General features: G+C 44.6%; 1 protein-coding gene across 6 annotated transcripts in view; it reads left to right on the top strand.

Annotated features, from left to right (window-relative positions):
* SETBP1 (SET binding protein 1) overlaps nt 1–17156 on the top strand; it is a 257775-nt gene that overhangs the window by 43237 nt on the left and 197382 nt on the right. For all 6 annotated transcript variants that reach the window (XM_040540143.1, XM_040540138.1, XM_040540142.1 and 3 more), the window contains one exon: nt 9352–9435. In XM_040540143.1, the coding sequence (XP_040396077.1) occupies nt 9352–9435 (84 nt within the window). The remainder of the gene's footprint in view (nt 1–9351; nt 9436–17156) is intronic.

Raw genomic sequence — 17156 nt, 5'->3', positions numbered from 1 at the left:
GAGGTTGTCATTTCTGCTTGGAAAACATGAAATTTCTGCTATTCCCACAGCTTTGCTCTCAGACTTTCTCCTGAGCCTGGCACAAATCTTTGATGGTTGGCCATGCAGTTTCTTGAGCTTCCCTCTTTTCTTTTTCCTTCTAAAGTAATCTCTGTGCTCAACAATTTGCAAGGTTTGAAACTTGTGTGTGTTTAGGAAAGCAATGTGGAAATAACTGGGTGTTTCAGGATCATTTTGATTTTTTTTTCCTTTTTGATCTTTTTTTTTTTTTTTTTTCCTGATGATTTTACAGCGTCAAGAGCTTTAGAAACTAGTATGCGTCAAAACCAGGGCAGACCTGCAACTCCCCCCACACCCAGCTACATCCTTGCTTATCTGCTTGTGTTGCTGTATTGAAGAAAAAAAAAAAAGTGATTTGGAAAGTTACGGAAAACCTCAGCACATTGTATTCTGCAGAGATTTTTCCTTGCTTTTTCTTCTTCTCCAGCCTGGGTCTGGAGAGGAGCCCTCCATTTGCCTCCTCTGGCTGGGGTTTCTCAGTGGGAAGCTCCTTGCTGGAGTGCGGTGCCTCCTTGCCAGGGGAGCAGCACATGAGCTGATCCCTCTGAACAGGTTAAATAAACAGGAGTGTGTTTGGGTTAATTGTCGCTGGTTCTGCTGCTCTCCATTACTGATCTATCTGGGAGTCTGGCCAAGGAGCAGATGTGAGAGACAGCATCATCACCTCCCTCCTTGTCCTCATTGTGTCTGGCTTTATCCCTCTTCTTCTTCCCCCCTACACTTTTTTTTTTTCCTACCCCTCTTCCCCCCCCCCCCCCCCCCCCCCCCCCCCAACTTGGCTGAGCAAATAGGCCAGATGGCAGCGAGGGGAACAGACAACAAGTGAGCCATGGCATATGGGCAGCCTGTTTAATTTCGGCTCCCGTTGGGAAGTCGCTTGCAGGGAGATAAGTTACAAAAGCAGGAGAGGAGGCGAGGAGGAGGAATGGGAGGGGAGGGGCAGGAAGAAGGGGTAACCCTTTTGGGGATGAAGCAGCCCAGCTGAGGGACTTGGGGTGCAGAGGACTGAAGCCCGGGCCGCATTCCTGATACAAAGCTGTAAATTAGCTGTTTCCATGTCAGCTTGTCTAGGAAGTCTTGTCAGCTGCAGACAGGGAGGAAAGATGGAGATGTCTGTCCTCAAACGCGGAGGAGGAGGTGGCTCCGATTTCCACCTCGCTGCCCTCCCGCAGGCAAGCTCACTGCCGCTGGGAGGTGGGTTGGGGAGAAGTCCTCCCAGCTGCAGGAGAGGAGTCACGTTGCCCATGGTGGTTTTTATTTGTGCATCTGTTTGTGTAGGCATGCAGGAGTGTGCATGCATCTGCAGGTGCATTGTGCTCATACATTGCCATGGGTATTGATGGCAGATCACTGTGGGCTTCTCTGGGGGGAAAGGCATTGCTTTGTAGGTTTTGTTACAAAACCACATAAATTGACACAAAACAAAAGGCAGCTTAGTAGTGATGTATTCTACAGCTGTTCCCTTCCCCTCCTGTCTTGGTGTTCATTTACTCCTGTTTTACTTTTTGAAGTCAAAATGTCAGCTATGAACTTCTTGCTATCTATTCACACAGGTTTGGGTTTTTCTGAGAGACACAACAGTGGTTCTTGCCCTGAATGTGTCTCAGTGATTTAGGGACAAAATTAGACTTAATTGCACTAATTTGTGTTTGTGCAAGACTTACTGGCTTCATTTTGATAATTGGGAGTTTTGGAGATGGGCTAGGGAGGGTTGATTTTTCTTAGTTTTTATAAATGTGTTATTTTTACATCAAAAGTGCATTGAGATGTAGTTGCCAAATGTGTTTGGGAACTCAAAGCTTTATTACTGTTGATGCTCAGTGAAGTCTGGGGTTCCTTGGTACCTGTTTCCATCTCTGAAAACTGTCCTGGATGCATCCTGAGTGGTGGAGTGGAACCCTGGCTCTGCACGCCCGTGGATGGGATTCAGCCATGAGCTCTATGCTCGCCCTTGGCGGGGTTGGAAACCTCTACAAACCAATTAGGTGTGGAAATATCGAGCCCTGTTGGCAGAATACAGACAGCCCTGGACCACAGTTGTACTCCTTGCCTGCACAAAGAACTTTTTATATGACATTAATTCTGCAAAAAGTTTTTATTCGCTGGAGAGTCTGCGGAGAAATGATTATGCATCGCCAAATTGGTGGTGCAGAATTTTAACTTCCAGCTCAGGCATTCCTCCACTGATTAGTTGTAACATGAATAGAAACACCAGCCTATGATTTATTAGTGAAGTATTTAAGATAGATTGTTAAATTATTCAAATAGAGTTTAAAGCAGGCAAGGAAGACAAAAAGAAAGAAATCCAAATAAGACCTTGGCTTTCCTGAATTTGAAGAATTTATATTTGCACTCACTGGATAGATGAAACTAAAAGGGCTATTTCAAAGAGAAGAAAAACAGATTTGAAAATGAAAGACTTCAGCCTTATTATCCCACCATCAAACTTAACCTTGAATCTTTCTCCATCTGATCCCTGCAGACTCCTGTTCCTTCAGCATTGCTACAAACTGCTGCAGCCCTCCATCCTTTCCTACCTCTCAGCTACCACATCTTTGGGCACCTGCCTAAGCTGGCTACAGTTTCCCTCTTTCTATGAACGAGAAAGGAGAGGCTTTTTGTTTTACTGTTGATAAACCAGGTGGGGACCTCCAATCTTCCTGCGTGGGGTTTGATGGGATTTGAATATCACCTCATCTTCTCTTAGTGGTTGTTTTTGTTTGTTTGTGGAACCTTAGTACTAAATTCTCCATCCTTTGAGGAAAAAATATGTTGAAATCACGTCCTAGGGAATGTTTTTTGTTGTTTTCAGTTTCTGTACACCTAAGTTTCTCCTGATCTGATAGAGATTACTAGCTCCCACAGCCATATCTATTCTGAATATGAGATCAGTGTGACATTTTAAAAGCAAAATTGATTGGACTTTGACACATCTTCAGTGAAAACACATGGGAAATATGCATCAAAATCTGTAGACAGCTTTGAAAAATTCAGCCCTTTCTCTTCATCTACTCCCATTTCAGCACAAAAAAAGGAGTGTTTTTCAAGTCTGACCTCCTAATGCGAGTGCTCTGTTTTGGGCTCTGAAGCTGAGGAGGAGAAAACTTGCAAGGTCTGACTCTTTCAAATATGTGGCAGCTGAAAAGAAGATAATTAGGACAGGCAAATCCAAACAGTACTTTTTGCAAATTGTATTTATCCTTTTCTTTTTTTGTGTGTGTGTGTCTATATTCTACTTCTCCACCTGCCTTCAAAAGGAAGCTGATAAAAAGGATTTGCTTGGCCTTTTTGTTGCTGGTGCCACATGCATGGGGGAAGGGTGTTGGTTTTATGCGGCGCTGCGAGACAGATGCTGCAGGTGAAATTACCCCAGAGGGGCCAATGCCATCCGGAGGGGGCAGCCTGTGGGACTGAAGCCCTTCTTTTTTTTTATTTCTGTTATTTGGGGGCTTTGCTGTGGTGTGGGACCGGGTCCTTTACGTCTCATAGGTGCGTGCAAGTGTTTATGGAGCAATCAACTCTGTCCACAGTGGCAACGGTCATGCATCATGTAATTCTTCAGCCTTTTGTAGTAGATTGTGTTTGTGAGAGTCGAAAGCATGGCCAGGAGGGAAGGGGGATAGCTTAGATGGGAAATGCTGGGCTTTTTTTTTCTTTGGAAAGAGCCTGCCTGTGTTCTTTTATGCTTTTCAGGCTCAAGGCTGAGAGCGAGCGTGCGTCTGTGCGAGGGCGTGCGTGCATCTGTGCCCATACAGTTGCTCAAGTGGGAAAAACCCACGTTTGTGGTTCACACAGGAGGAATTTCTGATGAAGACAACAGTGCTAAGCAGAAAGGCACATCCTGATCTCTCGAAAGTGAGGGGCACGCTCGCTCACACAGGCACACATAGTGGCTGGGCTCTCTGCATAATGCGCGAAAAGCGCTGCCCTTTAATGAACGTAACCTATGGCGGCTGGGATGCAGCCGGCCAGACCCCACCATTAATAAACTAGGAACATTCTTCTCCTTTTTAGTCCCTTTCAATGCCAGCCCTGCGGTTTGATCTCCCTTGAATGCTGCTCCCCCTCATTTGGGGCTCCAATTCTGAGAAGATTTGGTGCATTGTTTGAGGTCACAGGATGTCGGATTGATTTCGAAGCTTTTGTATTGACTCCAGGCTCCTGAATGAAGCTGTCATGTGTGTCTGTGGTTGGCTAGCAGGCTGTCCGGCTGCAAGCTGTGCCTTCCTTTGTTGTTTAGGCCTCATTGAGCTGAGGGAAGAGGCTCATTTCAGGGTGATTTACCACCACCCAAACACCAGCTGTCTGTTGTACTGCTGCTTGCCTCCACCTTGGATTCAGTTCCCATTTCCCTCCGTTCCCCAGTTTTGCTCTCCCACTCTACTGCGTTCCTCTGTGGGCTCCTGGGCATGGTTTCCTCAAGACTTTTCATCACACTTGCAGAACAGTGTAAAAACCTTAATTGCTTAATAAGTTGTTCTTTTCAATGTCACTTATGCACCCTCCCCTCCTTTTTTTTTTCTTTTTTTTTCTTAAGGGTTCACCATTGTGTTATTTGCATTTTCTACTTGGTGAAGGAGTGAACTATGGTTCTAGAAAAAATAAAATCACCATGTCCCCCAGGGCTTGTTACTTAGTAGGCAAAAGTAGTGCAAAACAGCAGTGATTTCAATTTAAAAGTAGATATGGAGATCAGCAGCACCACCGCAGGATGCATTGCGTGCCCTGCCTCATGCAGGGTGACAGCGAAGGTGGCCACAAAGGCCTCCTGCGCTGGAAATGCTGGGTTATTTGGGTGGGTGGGGAAGGAGTCAGAAGGATGGCATCACCTCCCTTACATACTTGTCATCCCTGAGCAGGCACTGATTGCTGTTGGCCTGCGGGTATTGTGCTGGAGAGCAGTGCTGGTGGCACAAGGCAGGAGAGAAAGAACAGAGCAGAGCTCCATCAAGAGCTCTCAGAAAGGTGCTTCTCTGCGAAGAGCAAGGCTGCTTGCAGCAGGAAGACTAAAAGAAAGACCATGTTGGAAGCTTTGTCCTTCCACATGTTTCCAGGGCCCAAATCTCAGTGACCCTTGCTGTACATCCTGTTTTCATCTGTGGGATGTTCTGAGGGCATTGCAAAGCCGGAGAGTTGTAGAAGCCCTGACCCCATATCATTCCAGGGCAGCATGAGGCATGGCTGCGTGTGCCTGGCCCTGGCTGGTGAGGCAGGAGCAGAACAGTGGGCGTTTAAAGGCAATGCTGTGCGAGCCGGACCTCGGCAGCTGCTGGCACCATCCCACTCTGGCAGGATTTGCAGCTTTGTTACTCAGAGGTCTTTGGAGGTGTGAGAGAAAGGCTGCGCCAGCGCCTTGGGGTTGAGGCTGCTGCCAGTATTTTCTATGGCCATTGCTCAAACGTGCCGAAATCTGACATGAACCATGTAGGTAGAGCCCAGATAGTTGTAAAGCCCAGGCAGGCTTGCTGGTGGCTGCAAGGCGAGTGGCACGATGCTGCTGATCTGGGCTCACCCTTCTGGCCACAGACTTGGGAGAGTAGGAAGAATGACCTTAACAGAGCTCACTGAACCCTGGGATGTAAAACCTGCTTTGGATGACTTTGTCACCTCTCAGAAGGGACGGCTTTGAGCATGCATGTCATGGGGCTTGGAGCACATGAGCTGGGTGCTTGCCACCAAGTGAAACCAATCTCATCATCTGGGGACAGCTGAATGCCAACATGAAGTTAAATGCTTTCAGTAAGCAAATTTTCCTCCTCCTTTCCTTTTATTTTTCTTTAATGAGGCTTCAGGATCCTCCCATGAATCCAAGCCAGCTATCCCCTAGGACAGAGCCTGGCAGCTCCACAGAGCCCCACCGAATCCCCGTGCGTCACGTCTGCCTCCTTTAAACGGGGCTGGCAGTGCTGGGAGCCGTGTATGTTGTGGGGCCGCTGGCGTGAAGCGAGATGTGGCTGGCCCTCCTTTCACTTCTGGGCGATGCATATTGGTGTGTCTCGACCACAGGCTGTTAAAACTGGCGACAGATCAGTTCCTGTCACCCGTGAAGCTGAGATAATTAACCTTATTATTATTATTATTATTATTATTATTATTATTATTATTATTATTTCCCCCTTTTTTTCCCCTGCAAACTTTGGCCAACTGCTGGAGCCCTTGGTGCAACGAGGATGCTGACTCCAGTGGGACTCCCCATGGCAGGGCTGTAAGAGGTGGGATAACGGGACCCATGTGCTGTCCTCTTCCCTGCTCACCCATCAGTCGTCTTGCTCCTTGTCTTGAGAAGGGGATGTCTGATAAAAATTGGGAGCCAGCAGAAGCCAAAGTGAGCTCTTCCTCTAGAAATCATTGTGTCTACCTGTTTCTAAGCCACAGCATCCCATCAAGAGCAAGCAGCAGAGGAACATTGAGTAGCAATACATCTGTGAGCTTTCAAGATCATTTTACTCCTCGCCAGTCCTGTTATTAAAAGGCCATGGAATGTGGAAATGATGCTCCGTAAATTAAGAGTGAATGTCTGTAGCACCTGGTGAGATGAAGCTCTTCTCCCACCCCTGCAAGCATCAGGAGCACAGGGCCATGCTGCTGGATGGAGCAGGGAGGGATATATTAGGAGGCAACGACCGCAGCAGGATAGTCCCAGCGAGGTGTTTTAATTTCTTAACAAACTCCTTGGGCACTAGAAACTGTAAAATAACACACAAATAAACAAACAAAAACTCACTGACCCTTAGCACCCTGGAGGGCTCTGTTTCAGACTGCTGAATAAAAGCTGAAGTTGCATATGCATGTTTAATGTAACACAAGGCGCATGCTGCGGAAAGCATGCTTTCGTCTAATCTGCTTCCAGACAGAAGCATCCAAACAGAAGCCCCTTTCCCTATCCCCACTGAACTGCCTGGTGTATGCAAGGAAACCCCTGAATGACAAGGCCTCCATCTGCTCTTAAACGGAGTTGCGACTGGCTGCAAATGTTGTCCATATGCTTTTTTTTTGTTGTTGTTGCCTTTCAACTTAGCTGCCTAAAGTTAGGCACCTATCCCCAAATTAAGCATCTGTTCATAAAAGGCTTCCCTAAAAAGGTGAAGGTAGTAGCTAACTCAGGCGATGCCCATTAAGAGAGGTGCATCTGCAGACAGGGAAGGAGCTGTGGTTATTCAGCCAGTGTGGTGTTTTTGTTTGCTTTTTAAGGGATTGGAAAAGCCCCCTGCACTCTTGTACTGTCAGGAAAAATAAAATCCAAGTATGCTATCAAGTTTTGGGTAAATATTCCCCTAACGTCTTGATTGCATAAGTAATTGTGATCAGCATCTTGTGATTTCTCTCTGTTAAATAAAGCTGGTGATATTTCCAGCCTTACAGAAGAACATTGGTTTGCCATGAAATCGGGCTGGTTGGGAGTGTATCCCAGAAGCCAGAGAAGAGTCTAAAAAATGGGACTTCTTCTTTTGGTTGTGTTATTAAAAGGGTTAGAGAATCTTTTCCTGTGTAATGACTTTGCAGTGGGTACTGGAACAAGGTGACCAACAGCTAGTGATGTATGGATCTAGTGCCTAAACACAGGTATATGTTGCTGCTGTAGGCACCCGAAGGTTTCCTGCCCATCTCTCAGCTGCCTTTTAGGAAAAGCGTGGGTCTTCACAGAATCCTTAGTCTTCCTTAGGTCTTGTTGTCTCTAACAAGTCTCTAATTTGTCTCAGATACTCCGTGTGTCTAAAAAGGCTCCTTTGCTTAGACAAACGAGTTTCTCCCTGTACCTTGGCTTCCCATTTCTGATGTAATAATTTAATACAATTGCTTTAAATTTTAGTTTAATTGTTTCTTTCATGGGAACACTTTTAGAATTTAAGGTGCTTCGTATTGAATCACTGAAGGCATAGGCACAGCCTTATCCGTGTTGTATTTTTCAGTGTATTTTTTGGGAAGAGGAGGAAGGATAACTTTTGCATATTATCTGGTCTTCCTGGGGCTTGTGGGATGCTGGGGTCACCTAGTGAGAGACCCCACCACACCTGGCTCTCCCAAGGTGTCACAAAGTTTATCTGCCTGTTTGTAATTCCTGACACTGAGGGTCAGCTCTCTGCTGTGTCCTGACATTGAGCAATGGCTGCAATTCCTTCTAATCGTGCCCTTTCCCTTCCTCATCATTTAGGGCAGAGCGCTTCCACTTGGCTAAACTCATTAACTGCTTTAATGTTGTGGTCGTCTTTTCCATATAAATTCATCCTGATGAAATCTTGCGACTCTCCCTCAGTTGCCCAGCAGATGCTGAGAGTGTTTATTTTTCAGCTTCAGACAGCAAAAGTTGGGGAAAAAATTTTGATGTCTTGGGCATGTCTATCAGAAAGTGTGTAAATGCGATGGGTTTATGGGGACTCAATTTGCTGTGTTATTGTTTGAGTTCAAGCAGCATTGTGTCCAAACCTAGAATCCCAGCCCCTTTCTGCCATGGGGATTTATCAAGGTTTATCAGGTCCTTATAAACTCTCAAAAAAACTTTATAAAGTGATCCAAATGATCCCTAGAAAAGAACTGGGGTATCGTGAGGACCCTGCTGCTCAGACCAACTCTCTTGAGTCAACCTCTTGGGTTTGCAGTGAAAAGGAGTTGGCTGGACTCAGCTTATTTTCCAAACTGCTGGCTGTAGGCAAAGGGAGGTTGCGGGGACTCTGTTTCTCTGGAGATCTCCACTGGACAAAGCGCAGTACGGATGCTGTGGATGCACAAGCAGATGGAAATGTTGTGGGAGGGTGGGCTGTTGAATTCACAGCAAGGATTTGCTGGTAGTTATACGGACCGGTTGTCCAAATGTGGATAAGTCATACCTGTAGGTCTGCATTTTGCCAAATCTAGCTACACGAGAAGCAAATAAGTGCTATCTGGGGAACGTGAATTCTGGTATATGAGCTTTTGCCTCAAGCCATTACAGTCTGGTAATTGCTCTCCCTGAACATCATGGATTTGTTCCTGTTCATGCATGTTATGATAACATACATAATATTGGGCTAAAATAACCTATTCCTTTTCAGCCTGGTTTGTGCATATTCCAGCTGTGTTCTTCTACACACCTTGGTTTCCTTCTGCCCCTGTGTGACTTCCCTGATGCAGTGATTGGGGAATTCTCCTTAGCAGCTTGGGAGCTACTGCCTCATGGAAGGGCATCTCCCAGCAGCGCAGGATGAGTCCGCAGGTTTTCCTAATGCCCTTTCTTCCCATGCTTCTCATCATAAAACATCTTGGTCTTTGGTTGTTCAGATTGTGATGAAGTTTTTCTTTCCTTCTCTCCTGTAGGGAAAAGTCATCGGAGATGCAAAACTGCTCATGAGTTGTGGTTGCAGAAAAGGGAAAAATGCTCAAGTGAAAGACTCGGATCAGGTCAGTCAATCTGTTCTTTAACTAGTGGAGAAATAAAAGAATATGTTAATATTTGATTGATTTGATCTGTGCTGTTGCATATTGGGGTTTCTGGATGCAAATGGAATCTCTGGCATGGTTGACAGTGGTAGGATGTTAATGTTTTCACATTTGTTATTTGTAGGAAAAAAAAACCTTTGAGCAAGATCAGGGATTCATTGCAGTAGAAGCTATGAATGCCCTAGCCTGACTTAATCCTATCTGGTTTGTTTATTCGTGAATTCTGTTTCTTTATAATAATCCACTCTAGGCAATGCCTTTCTTAAAGACTAATGCACTTCCTTGCTGGCTAAGTGTATGCAACCTTTGGTCTCAAACTGTAGCTGCCTGGACGTGTGATTGTTACAGAGAACGCGCTAGAGAAATGTGCCATTTTTTGCATGCTTTTGTTCTGAAGTGACACCACCAAAAGAGCATTCCTTATTGAGGTTACTCATGATAGACTTGTAAAAACTTGTTCACAAACTGAGAACTGATGGACAGGTTTCAATATTTCAGGTTTTCAATCTTCATTACTCAGTGTGAATTGCCCCTTATTCTAAAATTGGTCAAATTGATGTCAGTGGGACAACTTGCAGGGTCCAGCCATTGGAAGCGAGGTGGGCTGCGCTCTGAGCGCCAGCCAGCTGGTGGACTCTTCCCACAGGTTTGCGCTTCTTCAGACCAGCTGAGTTTTGTCCCTGTCAAAATTTTTGGTGGCTGTTGCCTTCTGGCTTTGTAACTGAAGAGAGTTTTGAATCCAGAGATCATTTGTTCCGAAGATGGAGCAAAATATGGTTTGAGCAGAAGCACTTTATAAATACCGTGTCATCTAATATTCAGTGTGGTAGAGGGAAGTGGCTGATCTCCAATATCAGGTAACTGGCGGTGGGGTCCCTCGTACAGCTTGTGAACAACTGTGATCAGGTATAGACCTGAAACAGATTTGGTGTCCACAAAGCTCCAGAAGCTCACGATAATTTGTCAACGGGAAAAAGGCTTAGTTCTCGTGAGGGAAAATGTTTCATTTTCAACATGCATGTTCTTCAACCCTAATTAATCATGGTGTTCCTGACCCTTGCTTTGTTAATACCTAAGAAGATCTGAGAATAGGTCTGTCTATCCTGTGGTGGGCTGTGTTGTGAGAAATACTGGTCACTCTTACAAATGCTTTGGAAGACTAAGTCTTTTTTTTTTCTTTTTTCTTTAAATCGGTATTTTGAAATAATGAATTCATTGTCATGCACCATACTATCAGTTCACCATCAGAAAAGGATTCAAATAAGTTTTCTTTAAAGCATAGCTTCCCACTCTCACAAATACAAGCTTAATATTCTCATGTTGAAGTTCTAACACATAAGGAGAAAATTAATCTAGAAATGAAACACTTTCACCGATTTTACTCTTTTGTATTTTGATGTACACTGGCTGAATCACTCTTGATTTACAACAGGGCTAGATTAGGGTCAAACCACTTGCAGTAGGGATTAAAAATGGAAAGGGAACATCTCGATTGCAGGAGAGGTTTACAAAACACCATCTCTAACAAACCCTAAGCGTTGGACCTGAATCTCATTGATCACAATAATTTAATTATAGAGTACGCAATAGCTTTTGGAGGGAGAAGCAATCTCATCCTCTTAAATGTTTTGTGGGGCAGTAATGAATTACTCTTTGCATTTGGTTAATTTCTGAAATCTAACTTCAGATGCTTAGTGATGTGTTGTCCACCTCAGTAACTCCTTTCTTTGCTACATCAGCATAAATTATGGGGCAAACACTTGATGCAGAGGCTGCAAAGTGCATCCGTCATGCCTCTGGATGCCAGGACTTCAGGGGACAGGAGCTGGATGGGGAGGAAGTTTGTACAGGAGGGTGGGTGGCAGCGTGGAACATTAGTCTGTGAATGCAGGACCTCAGTTCAGCTTATAAATTATCCCCTGGGCCTTGCAGGTAAACACAGACTTCTGTGGTGACATTGGCTGGGAAAGGCAAACACTTGCTGACAATTGTAGGCTAATCCTTCAGGACGCTAACTGCCAGAAAACCAAGGAAGCCTTATTTTAGGAACAGATTGTTTCACTTTGTGAAGGGGAAAAACACTGCACTAGATTTAGTTTTGTTTGCTGAGGTCTTTCCTTCCCTGCCCCCAGTCTCAGGTTTTAAAGATTTACCTTCATAATTGTTGTTGGGATCTTTTCTTTATTTTTATTTTTTTGGTCTTGCTTTTTGTTTTCTTTTAAGACCATTGCAACTTTCTGTAAAAATGCAACTTAATTTTCATTGTCTTGAATGTAAGCATAAACGGGTGTGTGGTTTTTATACCATGAGCTATATAAAGGTTTGGGACTAGCTACCTACATTCTGGCTAAAGTTTTGAAAACAAACAAACAAACAACCATCAAACAAAACACCTTTCCAAAGACTTTCTTTCTTTTTTTTTCATGCTTTGGAAACATACAAAAAGTCCTAGACACAGTACCCCACTATTGAAAATCCCCAGCTTAATCAAGCCATGACTCTGTTGCTGAGGATTTCATTTACTGCTATTTCTCCAATGTGCCTCTGGAAGGGAAGACATCGTAAACTCCTTGACCTGTGGTCTGTGTCCCTGGGCCTGACATCCAAAAGCACCTATCTGTTTGGTGGTTTCGAGGGTGCAAGTCACCAGTGAGTAAATCCCGACCCTGTCATTGTGGAGGGCAGAAGCCCAAACAGGCTCATGTGGGGCTGGGATTTCCCAACAGTCACAAGGAGCTCAGCTCTCAAGTTGGATTTTCACCAGAGCAGGAGAGGGACCAGTGGTTTACGTTGCATGGCCTCCCAGTCCAAATGAAACCCTACAAGCTGAGATGAAAGGCTAAGCAGTGTAATACAAATCCCACAAAACCTTTGCTAGCCTCCAAAGGAATATAGCTGAGCACACTAAAGCACTCGATTCCCATCCTCTGTCTTCCTTCTGTGCCGTGGATGGTTTTGATGAAGAGTTGAGTCGGTGGAGTGGGATGACTGAGAGAAGTCCCAAAATAAGGCTACCTCTTGGCAGCAAAACCCCCATGTCCTTGGCTGCCATTGGCACCGTTCCAGTTGTTTGTGTGCTTTGCGGGAGTGAAATTCATCCGTGCCCCAAGGCCCAGAACCAAGTCTCTGTACCACAGATATCCTACTGTAATTGTAAGGTTCATGTATGCTCTTCAGAGTGGTTATTAGTTTCCCGGTAATTTATACCTCCCCATAAATTATTATACTGTTGCTTATTATTTGAGGTGCGTTGTTGCATAAGAATGGCAATCCTGGACTAGGCTTTCCTTGTGCTAAATAGTGTATTAACATAAAGCAGGAAAAATGGTTCCTGGGGAATTATTTCGGCTGTGTCACTTCTGTACTTTCTAAGGAAAGCAAAACGTCATTTAAGAACAGGGGAAAACTGTGTGGGATGACAAATAGCATGTGTATTAAGGGTATACACAAGACTGAGAACCAGAAGTAGCAAAGAGCTCCATATCCTCAACACATGCAGCTTTGCCTTTGTGGCGTTTAGTTTTATTTATTTTTCCCTGCTTCTCCCAACCGGTAGGCGGCTCATCAACGTTTAACTGCTCTTATCCTTTAATTTTGTTTTCTTTTTTTTTTGCTTAACTTTTCTGGTGGCTTGTGCAAGTTCAAGTGTTACTGAAAACTTGGGTCCTCCTTGTCTTTCTGTGTGTTTGTTTTTGGTTTTAATATGACAAATGCATGTCTCCTCTGGAAATGGTATACATGCTGCAAAGTAATTATTTAGTGAATCGTGGATCTAGTTTGTGTTGGCAAGGATCAGATTAATCATTATTAATCATGACCCCGCTGACAGTAACCTCATCCCTTGCCTGAGTGCTGTTCTGTATTATGAAGTAATGGCTGTTAGGGGTGGCTGGGCCTCTGCTCTCACTGCACCAGCACGGGGCTCAGGACTGCTGGCAGGGGCAGAGGAACTCGGTTCAAAATCAAAAATAGCTGCGCACGGTCCACGCTCCAGAAATGAAATAGGCAGCTTCCCCTGGGGGCTTCTTTGCCTCATCTGAGTGTGCTCCTTTCCTTTTAAGCGTCCTGAGGGTTTACCTCCTTCCAAAGGTTGAAGTCAGTGCTGGGGATGAAATAAATCCCTCTGCTGTGTTTTTTTTTTTTTTTTTTTTGCCTGCTCTGATTTTTGTTGTTATTGTTTTTGGTTTTGAATTTGGGCAGACCCCAGTGAAACCTAAAGCATGTGAAGGCCAGATCCTTGTGGTCTATTACAAGGATAAGATTTTCATGTCTTAAATCAGTGGCTGCAGCAGGTTTCAGCTCTGGGACACCACTCATCCCAAACAGTCCCCAGAACAAACACCTTTTTGAGGATTTCTCGATTCTTTGAAGAAACATTGCGCCGTTGAGGTGAGGTGTGCAGTCAGGTTCATGTTGGGCACAAAGCTGTGAGAAGTTCAGATACATATATCCATCCTTACTGTTCGTGACACCAGAGATCCGCTCTGTCAGATATCCGACAGTAATGTAATTCATGTTTATTCTGGCTTTCCTAGCACTACAAGTTCTTTTCAGTAAGGTACGGCACTGCTATCACTGGCTGTCATCAGAATTTCAGCAAAAGCACAATGGGTGAAATATTGGATTGAAACTAATCATTGTCCCAAACCCCACACCCCAAAATTCGCCTTACTTCTTAAACCCAGGACAAAACCCTTTAGAAGAGAGCAGAGGAAAGAACATTCTTTGTTTGTCTAGCTCTTCAGTACCTGGAGGGTAGCAGTAGGAACTTGGAGCAAACCTGCCACACTCTTTTGATCTCTGCCAAAGTTGTTGTGGGAGTAACATTGTTTAATGGTTGAAAGAATTTATTGAAGAATAAAAGTAACAGCAAAGACAAAGGGCCTAATACAAATTATCTGGTAAACCGCTGTCAAATTTTACGTGCTCAGGGCTACTGGTAATTTCCTGTCTTAAAAAAATGGGGGGGGGAGCTCAAGAGGAGGGGAGGAGGGTAAAAAGTATATAAATAAACCCACCTCTTTAAATAGCTAACTGCCCTGGCCTGAACTGTGTTGGAGCTAAGTTCCTTTGTTAAGTCTGCTGAGGGTGTAGCAGAGGGCTGACACCAGGTTTGGAGAATCTGCCTCAGCTTCAGTGGCTCTGCCTTGCATTCGTCCACTTGTCAGCAAGAAATGCGCTGAAGCACAAAACGAGGGAGTGCAAAGGCTCCCACCACTACACGCCATCCAAGCAAGTCTGAATCACACCTCCATGGTTAATGTTTCTCTCCACTAAAAGGAATAAGAGCAATAAAAATAAATGAAAGCATTGGCTAACTGTTGGAAATACACGGGTGGAAGAAAGCAGAAGGAGAGAACTGGGGGAGTGAAGGTAAGCCTACATCTCCTGCCCTGAGTTTATGGCAGAGATTTAATCTCTGCTTGAAAAATCATTGGATTCTGCATGCGTTATAAAAAGAAAAAACAAGAAGTAAAATACAAAGAGAGAGGACGTTAATTGTCTAAGGTATCTGGGCAGTAAAACACCCTTAAAACTATTTCATTCGTGGAATGAAGCAGGCTAGGTGATCCTATAAGGAACACAGGACTATAGGAAACTTTCCAAGATCATCCAATCCTTGAGTTCTCAGGCAAATTACACATTACACCTCTGATTAACACATCCCTTTTGGCACAGGTTAAAAAGCAATTATCAGAAGTAATCCTCGTAGCTCTGTCATTACACTCATCCCACCGTTAGTCTTTTACTTTCCAAAATACTCACTCACATCATCACTGCATCTTGTTCATGCCACTGGGTTAGGTCTTCTTATCCTTAATGATGTGAGCATTGATCTCGGCCAGGTGGACTGACTTTCTTTTTCCATTCGCCCATCACAATTCTCTTGCTACTGGCTGGGCTGTAGGAAGGAAATAGTCCCACTTGGTGAACCAAAATGCTGGAGAAAATTTACTCATATCCTTTTTTTTTTTTTTTTTAAAGTGATAATTTCTTCCTCTCAGTGGCATCTGACTGGGAACAAGAGGTATTTGAATGAGAGACTCATCACTTCTGATTTCTCTGGACCTTCCTGATTTCCAGAGCAGTTGTGTTTCAGTAATCGCTGGATCTAGTGCTAAGCACCTGCACTCCTGGTGGCTGGGAAAGTTTTTTGCTTTCATTCATCTGTTGTGTGGAGTGGAAGTAGTTGTGAAATGGAACTTGGATGGTTAAGTACCCATTCTTCAAATTTACGTAGGTTTTGAAGGGATGGTGTTATAAAAGAAACTCCCAAAGTGTAAGCCTCCGAACAAAAGAAATGGAGGTTATGGGTGTCCTTTACAAGTTCAGCCGTAATAGGCTTGTGTTGCAGCGGGTTACACCTCCCTCCATACAATGCCATTGGTAAGCTGACATTTCTAATGACCTTTTATAATCACCTATTTCCTTTTCTCACTCACTTTATGAGTAGTCTTGTACTCAGTTCAAGAGTTTCCTACCTCATGGTCTCCTCTTACAGTTCATGTTCATTTCAGAATAGGTTGGGCTTCCTGTAAAGCGTAGCACAGTGTGGACTGAAGTTCAATAGAGCCGTTCCTTTCTACAGGAAAGGAGGGGGGAAGACCAAAAAATGCGTAGTGCCCTTTTGCAGGAAAGGCTCCAGAAATGGCAGACAGCAAATTGCTTTTTTTCCTTCTGAGGCAGATCTAAATGCATGCTCTAACACAGTGTCCGGCCCCTGCTTGAGATGTAAAACTTAGGGCTCTGACCTTCTCTAGTGAGTGCTGACCCCACGGCACTTTCCTGCCTGAGTTGCAGTATGAGAGTCCTGGCGCTGAGGTTTTATCCAGGTTCTAATTCAAGAAATGTGTTTGCCAACTTGACTAGACCCTGCACCTTCGGTGGGATGCATTATTCTTCTCTTCCTGCCTTCAATTGCTGTGTACTGCCACCTTGCATTGATGGGTCCTTTGTTCCAGCTCGGAGGTAGGGGTGGGTCAGTGGTGGCTGAAGGGAAGCTATGCGGTTTTGAAAAGCAATTTGAGAGCCCTCTGAATGGAAAGTGCTTCACACGTGAAAAAATTAGTGTTATCAATTGTTATCATCAGACTCAAATCCTGAAATGTGAAAGGGTCATTTATACTCGTCAAACACAAACATGGAGTGTGCTAAAAGAGAGCTAAAGCAGCCGAAGAAAATGCTGTCTCATATCATTTCAGGCTTGCAATCCAAGGGAGCATTAATAACTATTTTGTTGCCTTCATTGATCTCTCTATACGGACGGAGATGGAGAGAGTTGGAAGTGAGAGGCTGCCCTGCTGAACCTCTCCAAGTGGTCCCATCCCTCCCAGCATCAGCTAAGAGGAGATGCAATCAAGACAAGGAACATGTGCAGATGAATTGGGAAAAGGTGCAAGTAAAGGTTTGGGCTGGTCCATTTGCTTACAGTTGACTCAGGACTATCTTTCCACGTCACTCTCTGTCACCCCGTTTTAATGTGCTGCCTTTCCCACTCCGTTTTGTTCCCATTTCCCCTTAGCGGATGCCAACATGTGAAGACACCATGGCAGGGTCAGTGTCAGTCAGCCACCCTTAGGATGACAGCTGCCACGTGAAGCCAGATCTCATCTCCCTGGAGGTTCATGCAAGCTGAACGGCCTGCGCAGAGCTGCTGAGAGCTGTGAGGTGCAAGGGAAGTG

Source organism: Cygnus olor, chromosome Z (assembly GCF_009769625.2).
Source record: "Cygnus olor isolate bCygOlo1 chromosome Z, bCygOlo1.pri.v2, whole genome shotgun sequence".
NCBI classification, from domain to species: domain Eukaryota; kingdom Metazoa; phylum Chordata; class Aves; order Anseriformes; family Anatidae; genus Cygnus; species Cygnus olor.
This window is presented reverse-complemented; position numbering and strand designations above follow the sequence as displayed.